The sequence below is a fragment of the Pagrus major genome, chromosome 10, assembly GCF_040436345.1.
Source record: "Pagrus major chromosome 10, Pma_NU_1.0".
Classification (NCBI taxonomy): domain Eukaryota; kingdom Metazoa; phylum Chordata; class Actinopteri; order Spariformes; family Sparidae; genus Pagrus; species Pagrus major.
In genome coordinates this window covers 5,814,306-5,840,344 of record NC_133224.1, presented here as the reverse complement: position 1 = coordinate 5,840,344, position 26,039 = coordinate 5,814,306, and the positions used below count along the sequence as shown (strand labels likewise).

Below are 26,039 nucleotides of genomic sequence, written 5' to 3'. Positions count from 1 at the left end.
GTTTTGTGGCTGTGTCATTTTTTTTAAAGTATATTTAAGATGCATTTTGAACTAATTCAAAAAGTAAAAGTGTAGATTACATTATGTCAGGATTGACTGTTAACACAAACGATTGTGTTGAAATAAAACTACATCTGATTTTCATGTGCTTTGGTTTGAAGATGCTTCCAACACAGCATCAAACGGTGGAATAGCTATAAATCATGAATGACCTTTTTTCCCCTCCATCCTCATTTTCACGGCTTTCATTAAATGTCTGTCTTCACTCCCTCTGCCTTTGTCCTCTGAACGTGTTTTCCAGTCGTCTTCCTCTGCAATTTAAAATCCTGTCCGTTCACCCTAATTACATGATAGATTGTCAAAAGGAGCGTGTGTGTGCTTCTCTGTGTTCAGCTCAGTTGTTCTCTACACTTTCTGCTCTGCCTGACGGGTAATACGCTATCATTTTGCGCCCACCCATGTGAATTGTGAACATTACCATTCACTGAGCCAGAATGCACACAATGCCAACTTTCTCTGGGAGTCTTTCTTTCTTTCTTTCTTTCTTTCTTTCTTTCTTTCTTTCTTTCTTTCTTCACACAGATTCATTCATGCAGCAGCAGGTGTTCACAGTCCAACCTCAGTCTGAATAGTTTCTCTTTAAACATGCTGGAAAGGCTTAGCAGGAGAGAAGTGAATCACGTATGAAGTCAAATTATCAATGAAATGAAGTGGAGACAGAATCCCAGAGAATTTTATTCTAGCGTTACCTTCGATATGCAGAAGAAAAATGAATTATTTTGTTGGCAACTGACGAAATAATTACATTCACTATGAATTCTTGGTTTCGATGCACAAACTTCTCTCTCTCTCTTGTCTTATCTCTTGAAATCACAAACACAAGAATGAAAAGACTTTCATCTGTCATCTTGAGGTTCACTGCTGTGTGCGAGAGCACTCTGAACCACTAGAGGGAGCCATGTCCTCTGATTTTATTCAAAAATGAGTTCATGTTGACTACGATTATTCATGCTTTGGGTGTTTTGAAGAGGTCTCCATGCTGCATTCATATTTAATTCCCTCCCCTCTCTACTCTCCTCTCGGTCTCCGCTCCTGCTGGTGTAGAAGTGACCTATTATCACTCTTTTCTCTCTTTCTGCCCTATCAAGCCTCTATTTCTGGATGTAGTCTGCTCTCTCCTCTGTCTCGCTCCCCCATTATCTCACTGGCAAAGCGATGTTGACTGAAATCAGTGCAGGAGACAAGCGAGGAACACTGTGTGAAAGCAAGACGATGGTGCTCCTCAGGTCTCCTCAAGGCTTTCTGCCTCAGTAACAGAGGTTGCTGCTCTCCAGATTGAAATTGAAGGTTTTTTTCCAGTCCCCCTGAGAAGAAATGGATTATTAGTATCTTTTGGCTGCTTTTATGTCGAGAAACCTGTTGCATCTTAGAGGGACGGAGGCGATCACATTTTGATCTGTGAGTCGGGATGAAAGAGGAAAATCTTCTCTGTCTATTCCCACACTTGTCTTGTTTTTGTTTTACATATATTTTCCTGCAGGCTTCTTTTTCTGGTTTAGTGGATGAAGAGGAAGCCGGTTATGTGTTTTTGAAGTCAGCATGATTGAAAATCTAGGCTTGTTTACTCTCCACTGACAATAACACTGGATTTGAGTTGTGTTTCCCTTTTGTTTCAAGCGTTTGACTGCGTGCTCTGCATTCATGAAGATTATAATCCTCAAAAGATCCTCCTTTTATCATCAATGGATTGTTTTTCCTTCCTGTTCTTACACCTACATTCTGTATATGAGTAATGCATATGTTGCTAAGGTTAAACCTCTTCCTCGTGTTTAATATCTGGTGCCAAACGGTAGCATTTTTATCAAATAATATCACTTTTTTCGGGTTTACTATGTTAACAATACATTAAAATAAAAATATGTAGTTTGTTAATACCAGCTGTGAATCAGGTGGAGTTTATATCATGATTTTTGCTGCATATCTAAGTAGATGTGTTACTTTTCTACGTGTTTCCCCAGTGAATCCAGTTCAGCATGAAGATGCCCTCCGCTGTTAAAATGCTCTTCAGTCTGCTGCTGATTGTACACTGTAGCAGAGGTAAGTGCCGCCGTGTGCAGGTTGTTTTGTCCACCAAGCGTGTGATCTCTTAAAAGCCTTTTTCAACCATGCAGATGATTACTGTGGGGTTTTAACTACTGTGTTTTGAAGAGAAGTCTGTGTTTCGTGTCTATTCATGCCTTTGCAGATGTAATTCTACCTGTACGCCTTTACTCTATGTATTCTGTGCCATCTTATTCTATGTATTCTATTTTAACACATTATTTTAGCAGCTTTTTATGATCATTATCATTTTTGTCTGTCTTGTTTTTCATTAAAAGTATTATTGATAATATTCAGGCACTAAATGTGGCAGTCCATCTCCCCCTTTCCATTGCATTCACGTCACAACGCTGTGTTGTTCAAATCATCTGCCACCTCAGATGGTTGCCAGTTTGTTCTCTAATATATACACATATACATGTTTCACTACAGTGTTACATATATCTTATAAATATATATAATATTATATATAAATATGTTATCTCCATATACCCAGAGGACGTATGTATTTAATAATCATATATTCTCTTATTGGTGACATATATGGCAGCATCACTCTTGATAAAGGGGCATATATCTCATATATGACACCTCAGTCTGGGTGGGGTTGCCCTCAGGAAATACGCTGTTTTTTAAAGTAGTTAACCCTAACCCTATGGCATCAACCCCAACATAACCCCTACACCATCAAACCTGACCCTACCTCTAAACTATCAGCCTTAACCTAAACCCTACGCCATCGACCCAAAGCCCCAACCAGACGGACAATGCCGTCCTTGAAAACTCTGATGAATCTTCCATTGTTCTGTAAATTTTCTGGTTTGATGGTTTCTTTCTTTTTTTCACATTTATGCAGCTATCCAACAATACACACGAAAAGCAATTATTTTCCATTGCCTCTACCGGGAAGCTTAATGTTAAGAAGCTACTCAGCTTTCTGAAGCATCCGTGGTAAATTACAGGTTTTGTGTCAGTGCCTCAGAAAGAAAGATAAAGGGCCTCTCGGCTGACACATTTTCAGTGTTCAATACACTTACAGGCAGAAATAATTAAAGAAACTTGGGTTTTTCTGGGTTTTTCATTAAAAGTGTTCTGTCAAGAAGTTTCATTTTATAATATGACCAGCATGATATTGGAAACGGGCGTGTGATTGCATGTCCACATTTACTGTGAGCTTGTCAACAAGCCACTTTGCAGCAGTTGTTGAGAAACCAATCTCCTGTCTCCTCGTGGTGAGAGCTTATTTAGTACTTCAGACCATGTACCATCATGGCTGGATTAACCTGCCAGGCCCTGCGGCAAAAAACGAGCCTACCTGACCATCCGCTTCCTCCCTCTTTCTGTTCATTGTGTATGCATCGTTACCTTCAAGGACCCTTCAAACACGTGATTGAGGGTCTCCATGCTAGAGCCCCTGGGAATTTCAATAAGCCTTGTTAGATGGTAGCATTAGAAGCACATGGCGCTTAACATAAATATCACCTTTCCTACTATTTTTTGTCTTTTGGTGGATTGCCATGAAATTCAAGGTCCCCAGTGGATGAATCCCAAAGAGTTATGCAACACCCCCAATGTTCTTCTAGCGCCACTGTGAGGTCGACATTTTATGGTGTTTAGCGAGGTGGCTCAACAACTATCAGAGATATTTTTGTATTTTTTGGATATTCATGGTCCCCTCAGGATGAGTGGTATAAACTTTGGTGACGCCTCAGTTTTTCCTCGAACACCATCATCAGGTCAAAGTTTTCACTTACTATCAACAAGAATAAAGAATGACTTGTCACAAAATTTGGTGCAGACATTCACGGTTCCCAGATGATGAATCCTAATGACTTTGATGATTCCCTTAGTTTTCTTCTGGAGTGAATATGATGTGTGTATTTTCAGTTGAGATGTCTCAACAACTATTGGATGGATTGCCATGAAATTCAAGGTCCCCAGTGGATGCATCCCAAGGACTTATGCAGCACACCCATTGTTCTTCTCGCACCACTGTGAGGTTGACATTTTATGATTTTTAGCGAGGTGGCTCAACAACTATTGGCGATATTTTTGTATTTTTTGGATATTCGTGGTCCCCCCAGGATGAGGTGACACTTCAGTTTTTCTTCGAACACCATCATCAGGTCAAAGTTTTCATTTATGCAAGAAAATATCAACATGAATAAAAAATAACTTGGCACAAGATTTGGTGCAGACATTCATGGTTCCCAGATGATGAATCCTAACGACTTTGATGATTCTGTCTTACTCTCTTGCACACCTTGAGTAAAATTAGGATTTCTCTGGCTTTGAACATTGTTTGAAACATTCAATGTGATTACACAACTCATCAAAATATATAACTAAAATGTTTGGTCATTTTTAGACATTTTAATCCAGAAATCTTACATCCTTGCCTCAAGTAAATCTCCTTTATGTGACTATTTTTCTTCTTTTAGCCCAGATGTCCAGCGATGACTCCATCCACACCTCCCTCGTCATGCTGCTGGGCGTGACCGTCGTCCTGTCCGGCGGCATCTACCTGTGGGTCCTCAGATATGTCTGCATCGGCTGCTGCCAGCCCATCGCTGTTGGCAGTGATTCAAAAGCCTTGGCTGGCGTGGTGTGAAGCCATCAGCCTCTGTCTCAGTGGATTTGAGAATCAGTCTCGTAGATGCTAGGTCACAAGTCAGGATATGTCTCTTTCTTCACAAGTCACAATGACAATCTTCAGACCTGTGAATTGGCTTTGTTCACACGAAAACTGGGACTTGGATGTGAGAAATGTCCCACATTTGACATATGTGACAACATATTTGCTGATAGTTTATAGATGAGACTTTTTCAAACCTTGTAGAAGACAAACTGTGTGTAAATTTTGTATTTTCACATGAAGGGAATTTAAACCTGTTCAAAATGTATGTCGCTCAGTAAAATGTGTAATTTTAGCTGCCAGCCCCCGCGCAAATAAAAGCTTTATGGTAGGATTAAGAGTAGCGACGTTTCCTTCCTGTGCCAGGGCCAGAAAACAGAGAAATTACCACAGAAATAGACTCAAATGTACAGATTATTTTAGGTCAATTCACAGGAAAGCCAGCTAGTTATTCACCAGCTGTGTCAAACAACTGCCACTGGAGTGTCAATGGCAAATTCAATGCATGGTTATGTCACCTAAAGCAGAAATAGACAATTAGACCAAAAAGTCTGGACAATTTCCAGCTGTATTTGTGACAACCAAAGCAGGTATTTTAAGCCAAACCATGGTGTTTTCCTATCACTAACCAAGTTTTTTTTACCCCTATACCTAACCAGAGCATAAGCACAGTGATGTGACGAAACAGAAAATTAAAATTCAACAGAAACAGACGTAAAGCTGAGTGGGGCGAGACAAAACGTCCTACTCTGTTCTTTTCTGCTGTTTTTCTGTCAGTTCATTTTTAATACATCCTCTGTCAGCTAAACAGCTCCCTGTCAGACCCTCTACTGTCTGTCTCTGAATAAATAAGAAAGCCAGATTTCAGATGAAACATGAGTCCCAAGTTTGCATCTGAACAGATCTGATTAAATTTTATCAGTCTCATAATTCAGCTTCATCTCTTAAAAAGCTCGTTGAATGAATAAGTGATCTGAGAGAATCCTGAGCAGGCAAAAGGCAGGAATTATGCATGCATCCACACATGACCTGCATACACATGAACATATCGACTGAAGGATATTTCTGAGCGTCGTGGAGCAGAACGTAACCGTGCAAACTTCTTAAAGATCCATACGTTGACAGCTTTCATTGATTGATTCAGTTTTTAGCAGTTACAGTTGTGGACGCCTGACGAGACTGACAGAGAAAATCTCTGTGGTACGGACTTATGGACAGATAGTGGTTTTTTTGTTTGTTTTTCTGGTTTCTGGTTATTACAGAGCAATTTCTTGTTTATTAGAAATAACTTCAGAGGAGGGCCGCATGTAAAAATCTTTAGATCAACCTCTGTAAACATCTGCACGTAAACTGCATTAAAATGACATTACATAAAAGCAGTGTCTCCATCAGAAACTCTCCAGACTTGCCATTCTCCATCCGTCCACCAGATGTCCTCAGTGTTTTCCCACTGGACCCAGCCACCTCACTCCTGTTGCCTGAGTTCACTAACAGCGACACATAAGGGCAGTAAAAGTGAAAGAAAACCGTAAAGCTGTGGACTAATTATAGAAGTGTACAGTACATTCACTCCTGCGAGTTGCTTCTTCGTAAACCACATTCTTTTCATGCTGTCATTTGATACAATGGGATTATAAAAGTAGCGACTGTGGTCTTGGGCATGTAACGAAGAGGGGTGGGGATTGGGGCCCGAAAAGTTATTTCTGCCCCTGGAACCTTAAACAGATTAATCCGGCCATGAAGATATGACTTTAGTCACCATCTACCCAGCGAGAAAGAGAACAAAGTGAGTGTAAACTCACCGTGATGCCTCCACTGGTTTGTGGACTAAAGTTTTAAAGCCTCAGCTTTGGCATTATGGTCGTCGCCATCTTGTTTTTTTGGAGCCAGAAGTGACCAAGATATCCTGATTGGATCTGATTGAGAACCCCTGTCAGTCACAATCGTCTACTTTTACTGTAAATGGGAAGAAGACTTGAAAACTACAGATTTAGACCATAAACTCATTAGGAAACTGTTTACTGAGGTAATACATGAGAAGTAGGGCCATTTTCTCATAAGCTTACATACAATCGCATCCTTTCTTGCAACCAGGAGTCGCCCTCTGCTGGCAATTAGAAAAAAATGCAATGGCTTCAGTTTTCAGACTAGAAAAATGTCTGTGTGACTCCAGCTACATAAAATAAAAGTTTCCTGGCGACTGGTGATGCAAATGCTACATATCTCCTGTGTGTGGTGTGGTGTGCTGGGGAAAAGCGAGCTACTGGGGCTTTAAATCAGGTCCGCGCTGTCAGAAAGGTTGGGAACCCCCTGCTGTAGATGTACTAGCAACTACATATTATATAGGATATAAAATACACAGCATTGTAGAAAATGAAGAAGTTGCACGGGGAGAGAGATGACCCGAGAGTTCAACTAATCTTCTAAACTCAAGAGTCTAGAAATACAAGAAGATCCTGATGCTGTACGTTTGAGAAAATATGCACAATTTCAGTGGAAACTACAGAATAGAAGATGATTTGTTTTACTGGGGAAATGACGCCCACCTCTTCTGCATGAGACATGAAAAGCGAAGGAAGAAACAGATGATTAAAGAGGAAAGTACAAGAAGGATTTGGAGCCCGCGGAGTAAAAGTTATATACATATATTATAACCGTGGATGGATCAGCGAGGGTCCCCTCAGCCAGAGCCTGTGTTTGAAGTGAGAATTACTGCTATGATATTATTTTGAGTGTCACTTTAGTGCTGTGCGTTCAGAGGGGAGCCCTTTGAAACATCTCTGCCCAATCAATCCATGATTATAGTGATGCGGCAGCGGCAGTTTACGGCCAAACATCTGGCTCGCACCACTTTAGAGGAAACTTTCCCGCTCGTAAACACGCTCCAGTAAGTGTAGCATAAAGGTCAAGACGAGACGAGAGCCGTCATTATATAACCGAGCTCCTCAATCGATCGTTACCATGGTAATCGCAGTGAAAACTATCCTCCCGGACCGACTACAGTCTATTTACACGTTATGGATGAACTGTGCGCACCTCTGGGTCCCCCGCTCTCCGTCTTTGTCTCCCGTCTCCAGCTGACCCCGTCCCCGTCAGCGGCGCGGTAATAGATTTATTCCTATCTCTCCGAGCACATTGGCCTCATAGGCGAGGCAGAGGCTCATCCCATGATTGACAGCTGCTGATAGGACTCCAATCCCGGGCCTGGAGCCTGTTGCCAGGGGCCGCATCCACGCAGTTGCCATGGAAATAGGGAGTTCATCAATTCCGCCTGCAGATGGCAACACTGCACTCCGAGTCAGGAGGGAGGGATGAGTCCTGTCTTTGGCTGAGAGGTGAAATCGGGTACAGACGGGTTTGATTTTCGTCTCCTCCGGGTGCTGCAGCTCCTTTCAATTACATGCACGTCAGGTGGAGGCTCGACGTTCCCCGCAGGCATCAGTGTGACCGTCTGCCTGCCAGTCTTTCTCTCCGTGCAGCCGGGAATCAATTCCTCATGTGCATAATCGCTCAATTTTACATGATCCGGTAAAGTGGTGTTTGTGTGTTCGGTTCTATCTCATGAGACCAGAAGAAGAAAATGAAGCAGGGAACTGAAGTTGTTGCGAGAACATAACTGCAGATCAGCTTTTTGAAATGAAAAGCAGATTGGGTCCAGTGTTGCAGCTGTTACGGCACATGAAAGAAGCTGTTTTCTTCTTTCCCCTCGGCGCCTGTTGGCGTACTTTCAGCTGTGACACAGAGCATGCAAAGCTGGGAACTGAAGCCTCTCTGGTGGTCTGTGCAGCGCTAACCACTTCCATCTACTGTGGCTGCATTTCTTATTTCCTTGTTTCTGCAGCATGCACATTTTTTCAAGCCAGTGGCGAGAGTGAATGTTGTCAATGTTTCTGCAGAACCACAGATATGTTGAAACTTTGCATTTCTTTATGGTGCAACGTTATATTTCTGGTTATGTTTAGCCATTAAAAACACCAGGTTAGGATGAAGAAAAGATAATGTTTTGGCTCAAAATACCCGAGGTCAAGTGAAAAGTACCCGGCTTTGTTGCCACAAACATGGCTGGAAACCATCTCGAGGTCTTGTTAAGAACCAGCCCATTTTGTCGCCACAAACGTCCCAAGATCTTGTTGAACATACCCGGTTTTGTTGCCACAAACATGGCTCGAAAATGTTCCAAACACAGCCAGAGATCTTCCAACTTCCCGTCAACAACACCAGTTTTTTGTCACCACAAACGCAGCTGGAAATTATTCCAACTTCCCATCAAAAGTATCCGTTTTTTCCTGCTACAAACACGCTGGACGTGTCCTGACGTCCTGTCAAAAATATATATTTTTTGTCGCCACAAACACGACGTGAAATTGTCTCAGATTCCTGTCAACAATATCGAGTTTTGACTCCACAAACGCGGCTGGAGTTGCCTGGACATGGTCAAAACACAGCTGGAAATCGGTTTTGTTGACACAGTCATGGCTGGACATGTCCTGACTTCCCATCAAAAATATCAGTTTCAGTCGCCACAAACATGGCTGAAGATTTCCCAACTTCAGGTTAAAAATGATTTTCTTCTCCACAAACACGGCTGGAAGTCGTCCAGAGGTCTCGTTAAAAAGCGGCTCGCTTTGTTGCCACAAACATGGCCGAAGATCTCCCGACTTCACATCGAAAACATCAACACAAACACGATGTCACGCTTGCAAATGTTTAAAATGTCAGGCTTGAACTGCGGTTATTGGCTTCCCAGTCAGGTCAAAAACACGTAACATCAACGCGGTATGACACGTTTTGTTGAGATGCCATTATGGTTTGTAACCTGTGACGCACAAATGCGAATTCATCTTTTTATCCCGACGGCTGGGCACCACGCACACACATCACACCCGAGTCAGAAATGAGTGAAAAAGATACCAGATGAGCCCGGTGAGGCTGCTTATAGGTGGATCACACGCACGCACGCACACCTCCAGCCTCCGACTGCTGATCATTTCTGGCTGGTCGTGCTGCAGGAGTGTTTCTCATCACCCCGCTCTTGACAGTTCATCGTATCAATCATCACATCTTGGAGAGCGTTTTCTCCCTCCGGTCGGGCAGGAGAGGAGAGGAGAGGTCGTTGGAGGTCGAGAGGCGGCGGTGGATTCCTGGAATTCACCTGCCGTCTGTCTGCTGCTGCTGCTGCTGCTGGGGTCAGTTTGCAGTATTTCTCACACAGGCAGGAAATACTGCAAACTGCAGCTGCTTCTCTGAAAGTAGAAGAAAGAAAAAAAAAATCACCCCACAGTCTTGAGTTATGGCGACACTCAGCGCTCTCTCATAGCTCGTCTCGTGTTCCTCGTGCACTTTCCAAAATACAAAAATCAGATTTGTTTTTGATAAAAGCTCGTTGCATCAGGACAGAGTCTTTACATGCGTGCAGCTGTGGCCACTTGTGATGACTGGGAGCAGCAGCCTGGTGTCTAATTACACGTTATACACTATACTAAGTGTGAAATCCAGTCACAGCCGCCAGATATTTGATTAATTCGGCCCTCAGAGCCGGTGTGGTGCCCACTGGGCTGTGCGCGGTGCAGCAGGAGAAGGTTCCCACTCGTTTTTTTTTCAGCACACCGTGTTCCACATAGTCTGGAGTCAAACAAGGACACGGCGTCTGAGGAAACAGTTCATACCACCTTAAATTTGGATTAACGCAGCGCCAGAGACGCGTTTTCTAAAGACAGAGGTCAGAGGCTGGGGTCGTTTTAATGTCGCGCTGCAGAGGAAACGACTTCCTCATGTGAAAAGATGTGACATTTGATACGATTGTCTCCAAAATTCCGCTACAATTTTTTACCCGAAACACCTTAAACGCAACACTCACTCCTCAGGTCCGGGCCAATGGACTGCGGAGGCGTTCACGGGCGGTGGGAAATATTGCGATTAATCTTTGAACAATGTAAAAAAAGTTTAAAAACTCTACATTTTTCGCTCGTTTTGTCGAAATTAACCTAAAGAACCGCAAGGGATACAAATACATATGTATTATTATTTTCTTCACGGTTGCTACTATTTGATTTGTTTTATTAATGTGTTTAATTGCATATATTTTTGTATCCTTTTAACAGTGAGCATTTGCACATTCAAAACTCCAGCTCTTTTACATTTTTTTTTTAGATTATCTATTATTAATCCAAAAGACGTCTTTTCAACATCTTTGCCGACAACAACGCCGAAGGACTTCCACTGGAGAGCCAGAATGAATGTTTTTTGATGTCTTTTTTAGCAATCAGCTCATTCAGAGTTTGTCTGTGGTGGAATAAAATAATGCATTTGTACATAATGGTTCAATAAAGTCAAGAAAACTGTCAACAAGCACACCAGAAAGCTTATTTTACGTTTGATTTATCATTAAAAGTGAAAACTACACAGTAACCAAAGAGTTAAAGTCATTAAAGTTCATTAAAAGTTATTAGTTTGATGCTGTTGTAAGTGACCTATCTTCATACTGCAATAACATTAAACTGAAGACAAAAGAAACTTAACCCACTGAGCAAAAACATATCCAAAAGACGTCTTTACAGATGTTGAAATGAATGGAGAGCCAAAATGAAAGTTTTCTTGATGTCTCTTTTAGACGTCTTTTCATCGTGCACTAGTGATGTACAAGTGACATCCTTACAGGGTTGAAAATTAAAGTCTTTACACTGTAACTTAAGACTTCTTTTCAACTCAAGTTACAGTCGTCTAAAGCTTTTATGATGGCTAAATTTAACTCCATGCAGCAAAAGCTACAGAGAGGATCTGACCTCCCGGCCTTGACCTCAGTAGCCTGCATGAGGCATGCACTTTACCAGGAGAGCTGTTTATCAGCTTTATTAAATATCATGTTTTGCTCATCCATCCATCAGCCTATTGCAAAAGTCAGGAATCAGAAAATATAAAGTATTGAGTATATTATATTATATAAAATATATAAAAGAGCTGCAGGTTGGAATGTGTAAAAAGTATAAAGAGACCTCTCGACTTCCTATCAACAATATCCAGTTGTGTCACCACAAACATGGCTGAAAATCATTAATTTAATTATTATAAGTTACCAAGCAGCTTTTTCTACATGATAATCTCTCTTGAAACACACAAAAAAATCCATATTGGTCAACATATATGCCAATACTAATACCTGTTATTGTTAAAAAAAAAAAAAAAGAAAAGACAAAAGAAAAGAACATGATTAATTAAAAAAACAAAGGTGACAGGAGAGCATTTGAACGTACAGAAGAGTCACAGGATTCCAGCGTTCTAGATTCCGAGCCCACCCGGGAGCCTTGAACGCAGCGCAGTTGTGAGATCAGCTGATTTTTCACGCTGCCATTTTGTCCGGCAGAGAAGCAGCCAGCCAGTCAAGGCAGCCAGTCCGCAAAGAGAAGCCACCGGAGAGACTTTTCTGAGACAGCAGCGCAGGACAGGACTGTCGGAGGGGGGGAGCGGAAAAAAAACAAAAAAAACAAAAAAAAAACCGAGCCGATGATGTGGAGTCGACAGCGGGAGGACAGCAGCGACTGAGCCCGAGGACCGCGAGGGGGGAAACACCCGAGCTGTCATTTTGAACTTAGCGGCTCCGCGCCTCAGCCTCACACCGCAGCCGCTCTCCTCGCTCTCTCGCCGGCTTCGCAGGTTAAGCTAACGCCGCTAGCATCTCGGGCTAACACCCGCCCCGCTCGTCTCGTCTCAACCCGGGAGAAAACCGCACCTTTCCCGCGGCTGTCAGTCACGCGGTCTCCTCTTAAAACCTCCAGACGATGCGCTGCTCGGCTCTCGGCGACTTTTTACACCCAAGAGCGGGTTTAAAACACACTTCTTCTTCGCCGAGCGACGAGTGAAAGCTAAAAGACAAACCGAGCTAACTAACAAGTTGACGTGGAGGAGGAACTCGAGCTTTTTTTTTTTTTTTTTCTCTCTCTTCTTCTCCAAGCTGTGATTTCACACGGATTACTCTTTTGTTTTTTGTTTTTTTTTGTGTCTCTCTTCGCCCGAGGTGGTCCCGAACAAAAACCTCGTCCAGGTTACACACACAAAAACCAGCCAAGTTAGCGATGTTTATTTGTGGCCAGAAAGTAATTAACAGTGTTTACAAAATCCACAGTGGGACTCTTTCCTGGTTCCAGTGCTGCAGCGGAAACATTAGCTAACACAGACTAGCTCGGATTAGTGTCGTCGTGTTTTTTTTGTTTACTAGCTAGAGAAACAAGTTGCCAAACAATTCAAACCGCAGTTAATCTGTTGATTGTGGGTTTCTACCTGTGTTTTTTTTTTTGTTTTTTGTTGCTTTTGCTTGGTTTGACATTACTGCAGAGGAGACCTCACGGGGTTTACCCGCACCTTTACCTGCTCTTTGACAGGGAAGTCACGTTGAGTTGTTGCCCGCAGGGGAGTTGATCCATTGATCGGATCGTTGTTGTGCTATTTTAGCTGATCGAGGAGGGGAAAAAGGAAAGAAAGTAGAAGCGATGTCGGGCCAATCTATCACGGATCGGATCGCAGCAGCGCAGCACAGCATGACCGGGTCGGCGATCAGCAAGGCTGTGTGCAAAGCCACCACACATGAAGTGAGCGGACCCAAGAAGAAACACCTTGACTGTGAGTATGATGTGCTGATGTGTGTGTGTGTGTGTGTGTGTGTGTGTTGCTGCAGGGCTTCAGAAAAGCAGACATACCGGTCCTATGGGCTGACACATTCCTTCACACTGTACCTGGGAGTCCATCAGGGGAGAGCTGGGGGTTGGAGACTAATCTGATCAGAACCGCCTGATCGCTGTCAACAAGACACACATGAGAAGTATTTACAGTGGAGATACTTGTGTTGATTTTTATCAGTATATTTAGTGATTGTTTTCCGTGTCCCTCCCGTCAAAAATATCTGGTTTGTCTCCACAAACACGGTTAGAAATCGTCCAGACTTCTCATTAAAAACACCCATTTTGTCTGGCTGGAATCGTCCTGACTTCCCATTGAAATATATCCAGTTTGGTCTCCACAAACACGGTTGGAGATGACCCGACTTCCTGTCAGAAATATCTGGTTTGTCGCCACAAACACGGTTAGAAATCGTCCAGACTCCTCAGTAAAAACACCCATTTTGTCCGTCTTGAATTATCCTGACTTTCCATCGAAATATATCCGGTTTGGTCTCCACAAACACGGCTGGACATGTCCTGACTTCCCGTCAGAAATATCCGGTTTTGTCGTCACAAACACTGCTAGAAATCGTCACAACTTCTCATTAAAAACAACCATTTTTTTCTGGCTTGAAATTGTCCTGACTTTCCGTAAAAACATATCCAGTTTGGTTTCCACAAACGCAGCTGGAGATGACCACCTTCCAGTCAAAAGTATGTGTTTTTTGTCACCACAAACACGGCTGGACACGTCCTGACTTTCCGTCAGAAATATCCGTTTTCTCGCCACAAACACTGCTAGAAATTGTTCTGATTTCCAGTCAAAATTATAATTTGTTCTGACTTCTCGTTAAAAACCGCCTGTTTTGTCACCGCAAACATGACCGGAGATTTCCTGACTTCCAGTCTAAAGCATCCTGTTTTGCTGCCACAAACACGACTGGAAATCGTCCTAACGTCTCATTAAAAACACCCACTTTTTTTCATGCTTGAAATTGTCCTGACTGTCCAGTTTGGTCTCCACAAACACGACTTGAGATGTCCCGACTTCTCGACAAAAGTATCCGGTTTTGCGCTGTGGTCACCCAATTAATTTAATTATTTTATAGCCTGTCAATTAGTTTTAAACTCAGTCATTTAGCTTCTATTGTTGAAGAGAAGATGTTCGAAAATAGTCAAGAGTGGCCAAAATGTCCCTGAGCTGATGGTATAATCTTTAAATAAGAACTGCCACTAATGATTATTGTCATTATTAAAGGGGCACCGTGTGTCAGCACCATCTCGTTTCTGTTCTAAAACAGAAACGAGAATACAAATAACGCCTAGTATCTGTCCCAGAGAGAGAATCATGTCCTCCATTAAAACATTTTATCATGAGGCTACAAAGCTGTCATAGCAGGTTCTTGTTGTACAGACTTCAAGGCAAGTCACACACGGATAACAAAGCAAGTGATAAAAGCAACAAAAAGGTTTTTCATCAGACCTGCTGCCCAGGAAGGACACGCTGCGCTCACCTTATTTCCGAGACAAAAAGACAGAGACGTACACTTTAAAACTACGGGAAATGTCATACTTGATTCCTTCGTGGCCTTTTACTTTTCGGGGGAAACCTCGCGCGACAAATTCCCGCATGTCACCGAAGAGAATGTCGTTAGCAACCGCGCGTAAAGCGATTTCCTGGATCGTATCTGCTGATGTTATTTGGATTGGTCTATAGGCGGCTGATTCCTGGTTGTCACGTCACAATTTTGCTTTGGCAACGAAGAGTGGATTAAGTCCTTCATCTGCCAGACGAGCCCACTGAAACTGAACTGAGTCATGTTGAAGGTGGGACAACGCACTGAAAAAGGATGAATCAATAGATTTATTAGACATTCGAATGACTCAGGCGTGATGGTAGACGTTTGTGTTGGACGTTAGTGGGAGGAAATGTGCTGAAGTTCTGTTTCGGCACGGGACGCACGAGTTCGATCGATGCTTCGGCTCAGCTGCCTCGCATCCGTCAGCTCCTCGGCTGCTGACGTCCAACAAAAGTCATGCATTGTCTCCGCTCCTTTTGTGAACTTGGCCGGACCTTTACAGCCAATACGCCACGTCAAGCTTAATCATTGTAGGATATTGATCTCTTTGTGAGAGCAACGACCTCGGTGCCGCAGGGGGAATGGCCAGCGAGTGGTGCATTGCACGGAGGCCTGATTGTCATGTTGTTTGTCTGTGTGATGATTTCACCATGAAGGGAACATCCAGCGCTGTCAGGCTGCCATTGTGTTGTTTGTATTGTGAGGAAGGGCGGCGAGTACACTAGAATAAAGGCAGGTTATAGGTGAGGTCGTCATTCAGGCGGGCAGGTAGTCAATTTGTGAGTCAGTTAAGGAGCCAGAGAGGCTGGCAGGCTGTGTGTTCGATCATTACTCAGTCAACTAGCCAGCCAGCTGATCCAACCATCCAATAATGTAATGAAACACAGGCAGCCAGGTGAGCCAGTTTGCAATTCACCCAGTCAGTCATACTACAACACTGTTTGATAAGATAATTTTATACCGAAATGAGCTGATCACACAGCTCTAACAGGTGTGAATGTACCCAGAATGTATGAATGATGCTGGCTCAATCATTTTTCAAGCAAAAATGTCAAACATTTGCTAGTTCTAGCTATTTAAATGTAAAGGTTAGCTGCTTTTCTTTGTCATTTATGACAGTAAATGAAGAGTCTTTGGGTTTTTAATGGTTGGTTGGACAGAGGAAGCAATTTGAAGTTGTCACTTTGGGCTCTGGGAAACTGATGAGCAATTTTTCAAAATTTTTCTTGACATTTATAGTGTAAACAATCAATCATGAAAGTAAATTGCAGATTATTCAATAATGGAAAAAAATCATTAGTTGCAGGCCTTTAACTCAATGAAAACGGCCGTCTTTCTGCAGTAGGAAGCGTCACGTGACATACGTTGGAAAAATGGGCGATGGCGCTGGAGGATTGCCCCAAAATGGCTGTGGGTTATTTTTAGCACAATGTATTTTGTAGTTTTTAGCATATTGAGCGTTCTCCAAGAAAAAGCATCACGAGAAGCCAAAATACCAGTGTTGGCACTGTATTTTCACTGAAGATGAAACAATCAAAACCCCTTTGTACTGTGCTCATAAAAATGAGCATATCTCAAAAACTAAAACAATTACATCATTCAGATAATCATTCAAGAACTGTTTTCTACAGTTAAAAATCTTTTGGATCAATAATATGTTTTTTTTAGGAAAACATAACCATTTAGCTTAGGCTGTACAGATTTCAGGGATATGACACATTTGAAGATACTAAGACATTACATCACAATAATCAAGAATACCAATGTAGGCAATGATGAATTATTTTTATTGCAGAGTTCAAAATGTTAAGAGAGCCACCTAAAGAAACCAGGATGATTATGCTATGTCTTTTTTTGTCTTTCAACATTTATCTTTCACACAGTCTCTCACACCCCCCCCAACCTACACACACACATAACACACACAACCATTTATATCACTCTCCCCTTGACAAAATTTCCCCACAAGCAGCTGTGTCTGTCTGACAGCTAGCTGTGAATGATCTCACCGGCATATTTGCATCTAGACCCAATAACCAAATAACGCTGGCAGAGGCCTTTCAGCGCTGCCTGCCTGCCCGCCTGCCCGCGGTCAGCAGTGAGTGTGCGAGGGGTTCAGGGGGTCTGCTGTTAGCTCGAGCAGCCGTGACATTCACGCACCAGTGGCGAAAATAAGTGCCGTTTTAAAGCCATTTAGTGTCATGATCGGGACTGTCCACCTCAATTAACCCCGGCGTGTGAGTCAGAGGCAAAAATGACGAGGCCCTTCCCATCAGCTCTGAAAAGCGCTTCTATTTATGGAAATCATCGCCATAAAAATCAACGGAGGAGGGTTTGAATGTGTTGGAAAAATGTCTGTGTCTGCTCGCTCACCTGCCTGCTGTTAGGTGGTTGTCAAGGTGAGAGATATTGTCTGTTTTAATCCAGCTTTTATAAGCTCGTGAGGCCCCACTCCGGCATCACTGAAACGCTGATCGTTTCGCCATCTTACAGCTGTTAGAGAGAAGTTGTGACATTTAAACCAAAGTCTAGTTTCCCCTTCGTCGGCACTCTGTTGTCATGGCAGCAAACCAGCCAACTGGCTCGTGTTAAATAGCCTTAAGTTGACGGGGGAAGTTGGATGGTGAAATCGGCTGCAGCCGTGGTAATAGTGCTGTTTATTACAACCTTTGTTTATGCGGCTGAGCTGGGTGTCTGTTGAGCATTTCTTAGAAGAGGTGAATGAGACTTAAATGAAGTTTCCCAGTAATCCATGCAATGGAATACCTAACAATAGTAAATGGAAGGCAGCTGTTACAATTAGTTTGTTCTCTCGCCGTTTATCTGTTTTGCTGAATGACTGGTGGGAAGATCCTCCAGCACTTAACCTCCGCGAGCAATTCACACCTTGACAGCACATGAGAGGCACTTGGTAGCCACGTGACAGTCATTGGAGTCTCATAAATGGAGGTGTGAATGAACTGATGTAAGTGGCTGGTAAAGTGATACTGCAGGCTTCGTTCAGGGATGGTTGATCCAGCCTGATGTGCTGTTGATGGCTCCCCCTTTAAACCAATTGTCAAGATGTGCCCTTCATTGTCTTCAACGAAGGAAATAAGAGGGAATGACAGGGAAAAAAAGACACATGAAGACCTTTTCCTTTTTACTTTATTTCCAACAGATGTAGAGATAGATAAGTGAGTTGTATCTGTTGCTAAGCCCAAACACACCCTGATAAGAGTTGACCAAGCTGGCAAACCGCGGAGGTGTCAGAAAGACGTTATGATGCTCAGTAAAGGTGTTGGTATGCTTCAAACGAAGCACTTCTCAGATGGTCGATGCATCTTCTTTCCAAGGCTGACTATCCAATAATCAAACCCACTTGATGTAGTGATTGGCCTGGTGGGGGTTTAGGAGGAACAGAGGATTTCTATTTCTTCCTGAAGTGTTCACTTTTTCATTCTAAACACAACTTCTTCCATCACTTTTCATGTTTAGAGAAGGAGTTGCCCTGGTGACAAAGTTTTCCCACAGACTAAAGCGCTTGTGACAACACCGGTAATACCCAGTACACCGGCTTTTCATGTGAAAAGATGCTCAGTATCTGAAGAGCACTGTGTTAATATTCTGCTAGTGCAAACCACACATTTCCTACTCCTGCAGCTTCACATTAAAAGCCTTCAACTGGTGGAACACGAGTTGATTTTTATTTTGAAGTAGGCTTGTCACAGGAAATGCAACAGGTACAGTGAGTTTAAAATTAACTAATAGCTATCTTTCAGCAAAAAACAGCGGCCATTTTCAGCGTTTTTTGACAGCAGATCAGTTTACAATATGTCAGGGAGTAGTTTTATTTTGTCTGTGGGAATACTGAACAAGAAAGAGCTGTTATATAAAGAGCTGCTGGCAACAGGCTGCACACCTCCAACTTCTCAGTGAGGTAACCAACTCCTTCTCCCTCATAAGGTGATCAGATTCCCTAATTGCATTGGCTTTAAATCAGAAATATTGCCATAAGTGCTTATACTTTTTGCTTTGACAGCAAATCTTCCACCGTTGTCTTGAGTGTGGCCTTTTGGAAAAGGGTTAAACTACTGATGCACGGTACACATTTGCAAGATAAGTTATCGGCCCAGTATTGGGAAATTTATATTATCAGCTGTATATCGAGGAATTGCACAATGTTGTTGTTGCGCTTGTGACGTCAACCTGCTGCACCTTACAGTAGTAAAGCCACAGATTGTAGATTGGAGAGCCGAGCATGTCTTTGCTGCTGTGGACGTAGAGGAAAACAACATGATTGTACTTTGCAGTACATGTGCCACAAGGGTTCAGAGAGGAGGGAAAGAGTCTTCCAGTTTTAACACAACAGATCTTATTAGAGCTCTGAAACCATCCGTCCAATATCAAATCATCCATTCTTTGCTCTCGACAGCTTAGCCTTTCTTACCCTCAGGTGTGCATGAACTACAGGTTGTGAATCCCATCGGCATCTACCAGGAAAGGCAGTTCATTATTGGTTATCGGTATTAGCTGAAGTAAATCGATATCATGCATCCCTGTAAGAAACAAGCCGAACACACCGGTTCATTCGAAGCATACGCTGACCCCCAGCAGCTCTATAGAAAGTAAAGTAAATGGCAAAATTTCGGTTGGCAGAAGGTACTCGAGCGAGGAGTCCTCTTTGTCAAAATGCCTCTGCTCAACACAGTGATTTTCTTATTTTGAAAGAGAGCCTCCCTTCAACTGATCATGACCTCTCAGAGAACAGGAACAGGTGAACAGAGACTTCCCCTGTGGGGAACACTAAAGAACTATACATGTTTATCGAGCCTCTAATCGGCAGCAGCTCTCGTGGAGTTGCCTCTGTGTTGATGCGTCATTTTCATGTAAAAGGTTTGTTGCCAGGAAACATTTGACATCTTTGACCCTTTTGCTGGCTTTGTTGGCTGTTGCTAGATGCTTTCTCCATCTGCAGTGCTCGTTGGACTGTACAGTGCTGCAGAGAGCTGCAACGATTAATGGATCAATCAATTGGTTGGTGACTATTACGTTAATCGCCATTGATTTTGATTATTGATTAAGCAGTTAGAGAATTGTTTTTAGAAATAAAAAAGTTAAAATTGTCTAATTTCAGCTTCTTCGATGTGAATACTTTATTTTTTTTTACTTCTCTATGATGGTAAACTGACTATCTTTGGGTTGAAAACATTTGAGGATGTCATCTTGGCCTTTTAGAAACACTGCTCGACATTTCTCACCATTTTCTGACATTTATAGACAAAACAACTAATCAATTAAGTAAAAACCATAACAGACAGATTAATCGACATTGAAAATAATTGTTAGTTGCACCCTAGTTATGCAGATAGCTCTGATTTCAAATGGTTCAAGGGCCAGATATGCTTTTCAATGGCTGCAGACACAATCATTGGACGTATACACTTAACAATAAAAGACCGTAAAGAAATCTGTCTAAAATTTCTAAAAACAGCCAAACATTTAGTAGTAGTGTTGGTTTTTCAGACTCTAACAAGACCTCCAAAAGTCGCTGATCACTTGCCAAGTGTCAAACATGCAAGCCAAATTTTAAACGACCATTTGGCTGGTCTTGACGTTTTAGGCTATTTTTAACAGACACCTTTTGTCTCAGCTGCTTCGTCAGACCGTCCTGTTATTGAGGTCATTTTCATGCTTTCTACACAGTAGCAGCTAAGGTTATGCTAGCCTAATACAACATGCCACATCGTTTTTACCGGCTGGCTGAGCTGCAGGCCCAGATGTCCTTTAACATCATGGTGTGTTGGGCCATTTTTAGCCAAACCTTAAAACTAGGTTACGCTTACATGACAAATTGATGCGGTGCGAGAGTAGTCCTCCACGCCAACACTTTGACTGGCTCTGTCTGGGCTACAGTGTCTGTGTGTCTTTGGGTTAGTTCAGGAGACACAGCAGCAGGTTATTGAGCTCAGGTTTATGTGGTTTGTGTTTCAGCCTCCAGTGGGTTGGTGCCCATTCAGAGTTTACAGCTCTATTTCAGACCGGAGCTTGTGGGTCACCTTGACAGATTGGTCCATTGTGCTTGTGTACATACTGTCTGTTTGTGAGTGTGTGTCTGTTTGAATGAGTTTTGGTGTTTGTGTGTGGTTCTTCAGAGAGTATCTCAAAGTGGCTTCACAAACATTTATTTCCTCTGTTCAGTAATGAACTGTATATTTGAAAGTAATGCAGCATTTTTTGAAACATATTTCACCTTGAAGTTTATAAAAGGACTTGAGAGGAAACATTTCTTCAAATAATTGTCGGTATGCTGTTTTTCTTTCCCTTTTTTAAAATGCAGTATTACTGTAAGGAACACAGCCAATGGTATTAGCTGTTGCCTTCTGCGCTCCCTACATTTCGCTGTGACTCTCATTCTGTACATTAGTTGCATCATGTTGCTTCAGTTACAGGAGCACCTGTTGCTGTGAGTTTTGACAGTCTTGTTATTTGTCATCACCCCAACTGGACCCATGAAGGAGAGACCCTTAACACTGTTAGGCTTCCTCATTTCCGTAATGTGAGACAAACTACACGAGTGCAGGAGCTGCTGATTGCCAAGCAGGTGTTGAAATACTGACATTTTTATACCAAAATTAGTGCATATATGCAGGTTTTTAAAACGTTGGTAAACCCATTAACGGTAGATGATTGACTCCTTTCCCATTGCCAGTAAATTAGTTTACCTTTCTGTTTTTTTTTCTTGCCGTCTTCTAGATCACAAACATGACAGAAAACAGGGATCAGCAGATTTTATACCTCATCAAACTGCACTCAGAAGACGATAACATATTTTTTAAAAAGTCTTATCTACATTCCTGATTAGACACTTGTTTTTCTTCTGGAGGTGATGATAGCAAAGGATTGAGCTATTTTGCTGTCGAGAGTTGCACATGTGCAGTACATATCGGGCAGCTGGCACGGCTCGGGACTCCCTAAAAACTTGGTATTTCACCCGGATGGGCGTGGTTGTGCAGGATGTAGTAGTGCACGCTTGAGCGAGCTCCGTGACCATCTCAGCCCGTGCCCCGAGTGCTTGACGTTTTCCCATAATTTGCCTATTCAACCTCATTTATGTGCATGGGAGGTGATCTTCTGCCTTGTCAGAAGGTTTTGGTGGTTTTATTAGATGTTTTCAGAAAACAATAGGACTTAATTGATATTTACAGCTGTTTGTTTTAATGGCTTTTCACCATTACACTTTGTAACTCTATTGTTTTCAGGTATTTAAAAGAATATTGCCAATTTTCAGCCACAGTTTGGTTGGGTTAAGGCAATAAAACTACTTGGTAAGATTTAGAAGATGAAGCTACTCGGTTAGATTTATGGAATAAAAATACTGTTAGGTTTTAGAAAAGTTCAGCTCCTGGATTTAAATAAATTAGTCAGCGTTCATTTTTGGTTTTTACCCGGGACAGGATGACGAGGAGGTGCGTCAGACAAACGACACCGTGTGACGCAGGACGCAAGGTGCCGTCCCCGTACAAAATACCAACTTTTTAGGGAGTCGCCCACACGGATCGAGTACTGAGGTTGAGGCCAGTGACGATGTTAATGTTTAACTTAAGTATCTCTTTTAAAACTCGACACCGACTGGACGATATTCTGCAGCTTCTTGAACGGAGACAAACGGAGTGTAAATACGGTTTCCTCCACATATTCAGTGTTTTTCCTTCCTGTCACTCCGTCCCTTTTCATTCTATACTCTTCCTCTCATTTCACAGTGCGCACACATGAGGTGATTTACTGGCGTCCTCTGAATACCACTAAAGAAAGTAAACAGAGAATTGAAAAGGTTCGGTGTGATTTCAAGACATGTCAGGTTAAAAATAGTCCAGCTTATTTCCTGCATTGATTCCAGCCCTGATAGGACCCCGCTGCAGGGTGTAGCTGGCTAGCAACACGGCGGGGACGCCTGTGTCTTAAGTGATTGTAGGTGAGCCTAATGCTATCGAAACAGAGCGGGACAGCCCCTCCCTGGCTGCAGAGCCTAGATAGGCCCAGTTTAGACTACCAGGCAGGAAAAAGGCTTACTGCTGACTGTCTGGAGACGTCTGTTTCAAGTGAGGCCCAGGGGAACGCACGTCAAGTGTCGAGTGTGTGAGGCTGTGTGTGTGTGTGTTTGTGTGTGGGAAGAGGGAGAAATTGCCGTCTCGTGAGAGAGCTACACAGTCAGGGAATATGTTAGAGCCACTGCGCAGTCGAGTAGTGATTGAGTGAACAAATATCGCTGCACAGTTCACACTGGGAGCACATTCAGTAGGACCTTGAATGACCAGATCATGCTATGAAGCTTTTATTTACAGTCTAATACATAATTCAGCATATATTAAACATTTGTTGCTTTGCTTTAAGTCTTCGTTTGCTTTAAATTGGCTCGCTTCATGTCATTACGTCAGCCATGTTAGAGTCATGCCAGAGAGCCCCAATGTGATTAACTTTCTTTTGCATAATTCCACACGTTTTTCCCCCCTCATGTAGGCTACTCATTAATTATTAAATAACGAACTTAACCACCATCTTCAACATCCCAAATCCCCCCCCCCCCCTGCTCCTTCAGCCGTGGCGCTTGTCACGTAACGCAGAGGAAGAAGGAAGATGAATCTGCCTCTTTCACAGAGGTCACGGCACCATGTAGAGTTTGGGTTATGAACGTTTCTTAGAAGTCAGTTTTGATGAGCAAGCGGTAAGTTGGCACACCGCATTTTGCGGGATGTGGTTGATCAGAGAAATGCAGAAGCTAGGCCTTAAAGCTGCAGAGACCAATATTTCTATGTTAAGAATTCCTCAAATGACTGTTTAATTTGAAAGGTGTCGCCTGTAGTGACAAACTCAATGAGATTTATCAACCAGCTACTGTTTTCACTCAGCTCTGTGGGGTTTTTGTGCTCTTTTAGCTCATTGTTTTGGGTTTCTGGTCTGCAACTTTGCTGTTATTTGGGCTCAGTCAGTGCTTTCATCAACCGTGTTCGTAGCTGCAGCTGTTTTCAGTGATAAAAGCTCTGAAATAGTCACTGTGTACTACGTACCCACCACCAAGTGGCAGACGGACAAAGTTAGCAACTAGCTAGTAAACACAGTCGAGTGTTTGGGAGCTAAAGGTCTACAGAAATATTGGACTTAACACGTTGTCGTGTCTGTTGGAAGTTTAACTTTTTTTGCAAACACTTTTATCACCACTGCTTTTAAAAATGATAATAAATGAAAATGTTGTGTTTTCAACATGTTTTTGGGCCTCCAAGTGGCAAAAGGGTCATTGAGGAACAAAAACAACCAGGTTTGGTTAATTGAATCTTTTCATATTACTTGAAGGATTAAATGAACCTCAACGTCTTTCAACCAGAACACTTTGAAAAACCCTCTGAACCATCCGTCTTTGTCGTCAAGCTTAAAACACGATGATCCTCATTCCCTTAAAATTATTTTTGAGATTCAAGGTTAAATCAGTTCTTTTGAGAAATAAATTAAAATTATACAATATAATATTATTATAATTAAAAATTTCATATCAGGGCTGCACAATAAATCAAAAATATAAACAACGCTGCAAAAAAGGTGCAAATGTTAGGTACAGAAAGTATAATACAAAAATTATTATCCCCATTGATCATCGTGCCGCTCAGGAATAAATTGGACATTAACCACACCTCTCAAGCATAACGATGACACAAACAAGCTGCAAGCTAGCTAGCTAAATGATTGTTTAAAGGTCCTGTTTGTAAGAAGAGTTGATTTTTGAGTGTCATTCCCAACTCGTCAAAAACTGACGCTTTGGGATTGTAGGACCAGTCGGCTGCCATCCCGACAACTTGGGAGTGAGACTCAAAAATGAGTTTTTACTTGTAGCTTTTGGTTTGGATCCGAATAAAGCGATGGATCCAGGAATCTTTTCTCACTCATGGCAATAATGCATGGGTTTTGATGAAAAAAATCAAGTTTTTTAGGTGGCTGGTATCTAGGAGTGAGCACGAAAGGGGACTCTTGGGCCTTGGCCATTGTAGTTTATTCTTTATTTATCCAGGTAAACGTCTTCGGACTAGTTGTCCGTCTCTAGTAGGGCTGACCCCGATGCTTCGAAAGTTTGAAGCCTCTAAGTTGCCATGGAAATTGACCTGAAGATCAGCATTCAAAGGACGGAGATGTTGCGTCAGCTGCGGGTATTTCTCACCAAGCTTCGAAGCCCCAGAAAACGGTATTGGGGTGAGCCCTGGTCTCCCCTCACCTACACCGGTCCAATGTTCTGAATGCTACGTTACGTTACACTTCTGGTGTAAAAAGTATTAGTGCATGTTTTTTAAATAGGCCTCGTCTGCGTCTGTGTTTGTGTGCGAGTGTTTGGGAACATTCAGTGCTTCTGTTCCCGTCCCGTTCTGATGTCTGGTTATTTTTAGCCGTGTGTTCTCTCTCCGGAGCCTTTGGCTGGGTTCAACTGCTTGTTTTTCTCGCCGTACTCTACCTGTGTGCATGTACGTCTGTCTGCCCACCCGCCTCTCTGTCGGTGTCACTCTCCTTTTCTGACAGAAAGCGGCAGACGTTTCCACCCGAAGGCATTCGACGCGCTCACAGAGACGTACATGCAGAGACTTCAATCCTATTCACTTGACAAGATTTCCAGAATCCCCCTGTGAAAACACAGCAGTTGGAGACGAGAGAGTTTGTCTGTCCCTAATTCTCAGTCTCTCTGTATTTCTGTGTGTGACTAAGAGAGACGGAGGAGAAACCGCTCTTATTTAAGACCTCAAGGGGAGAATTAAAGCTATAGAACCAGAGCCGTCTATTAATAGACAGACTTCTGGTGACACTTTGTCTTAGTGTCTACTCGCTCTGCTTCTTTCTACCATCGTTTCCCCCCCTCTTACTGTTGCTTGCGTCCTTTCTCATTATCCCTTCTTCCATCTTTCCTCCTTGTCCTCCCACCTAACTCCTGCATTGATCTCACATTTTCTCCCTGGATACAGATTCTGATGCCCAAACCTCCGATGGCGGTGCTCTTTTTTACGCTCAATCACAAATCTAGCTACTAGCTGCAAAGATTCATCGATACGTTGATTACTA

The 26,039-nt window shown here is 42.6% G+C and overlaps 1 protein-coding gene across 5 annotated transcripts in view; it reads left to right on the top strand.

Annotated features, from left to right (window-relative positions):
* The first annotated feature begins 12,118 nt into the window (after positions 1 to 12,118).
* The window catches only part of LOC141003401 (phosphatidylinositol-binding clathrin assembly protein), an 88,103-nt gene continuing 74,182 nt past the window's right edge, over positions 12,119 to 26,039 (top strand). For 2 of the 5 annotated variants that reach the window (XM_073474733.1, XM_073474729.1), the window contains exon 1: positions 12,119 to 13,348. In XM_073474733.1, the coding sequence (XP_073330834.1) occupies positions 13,219 to 13,348 (130 nt within the window). In that variant the 5' untranslated portion in view covers positions 12,119 to 13,218. The remainder of the gene's footprint in view (positions 13,349 to 26,039) is intronic. The other 3 variants (XM_073474731.1, XM_073474730.1, XM_073474732.1) reach the window with 2 other exon arrangements.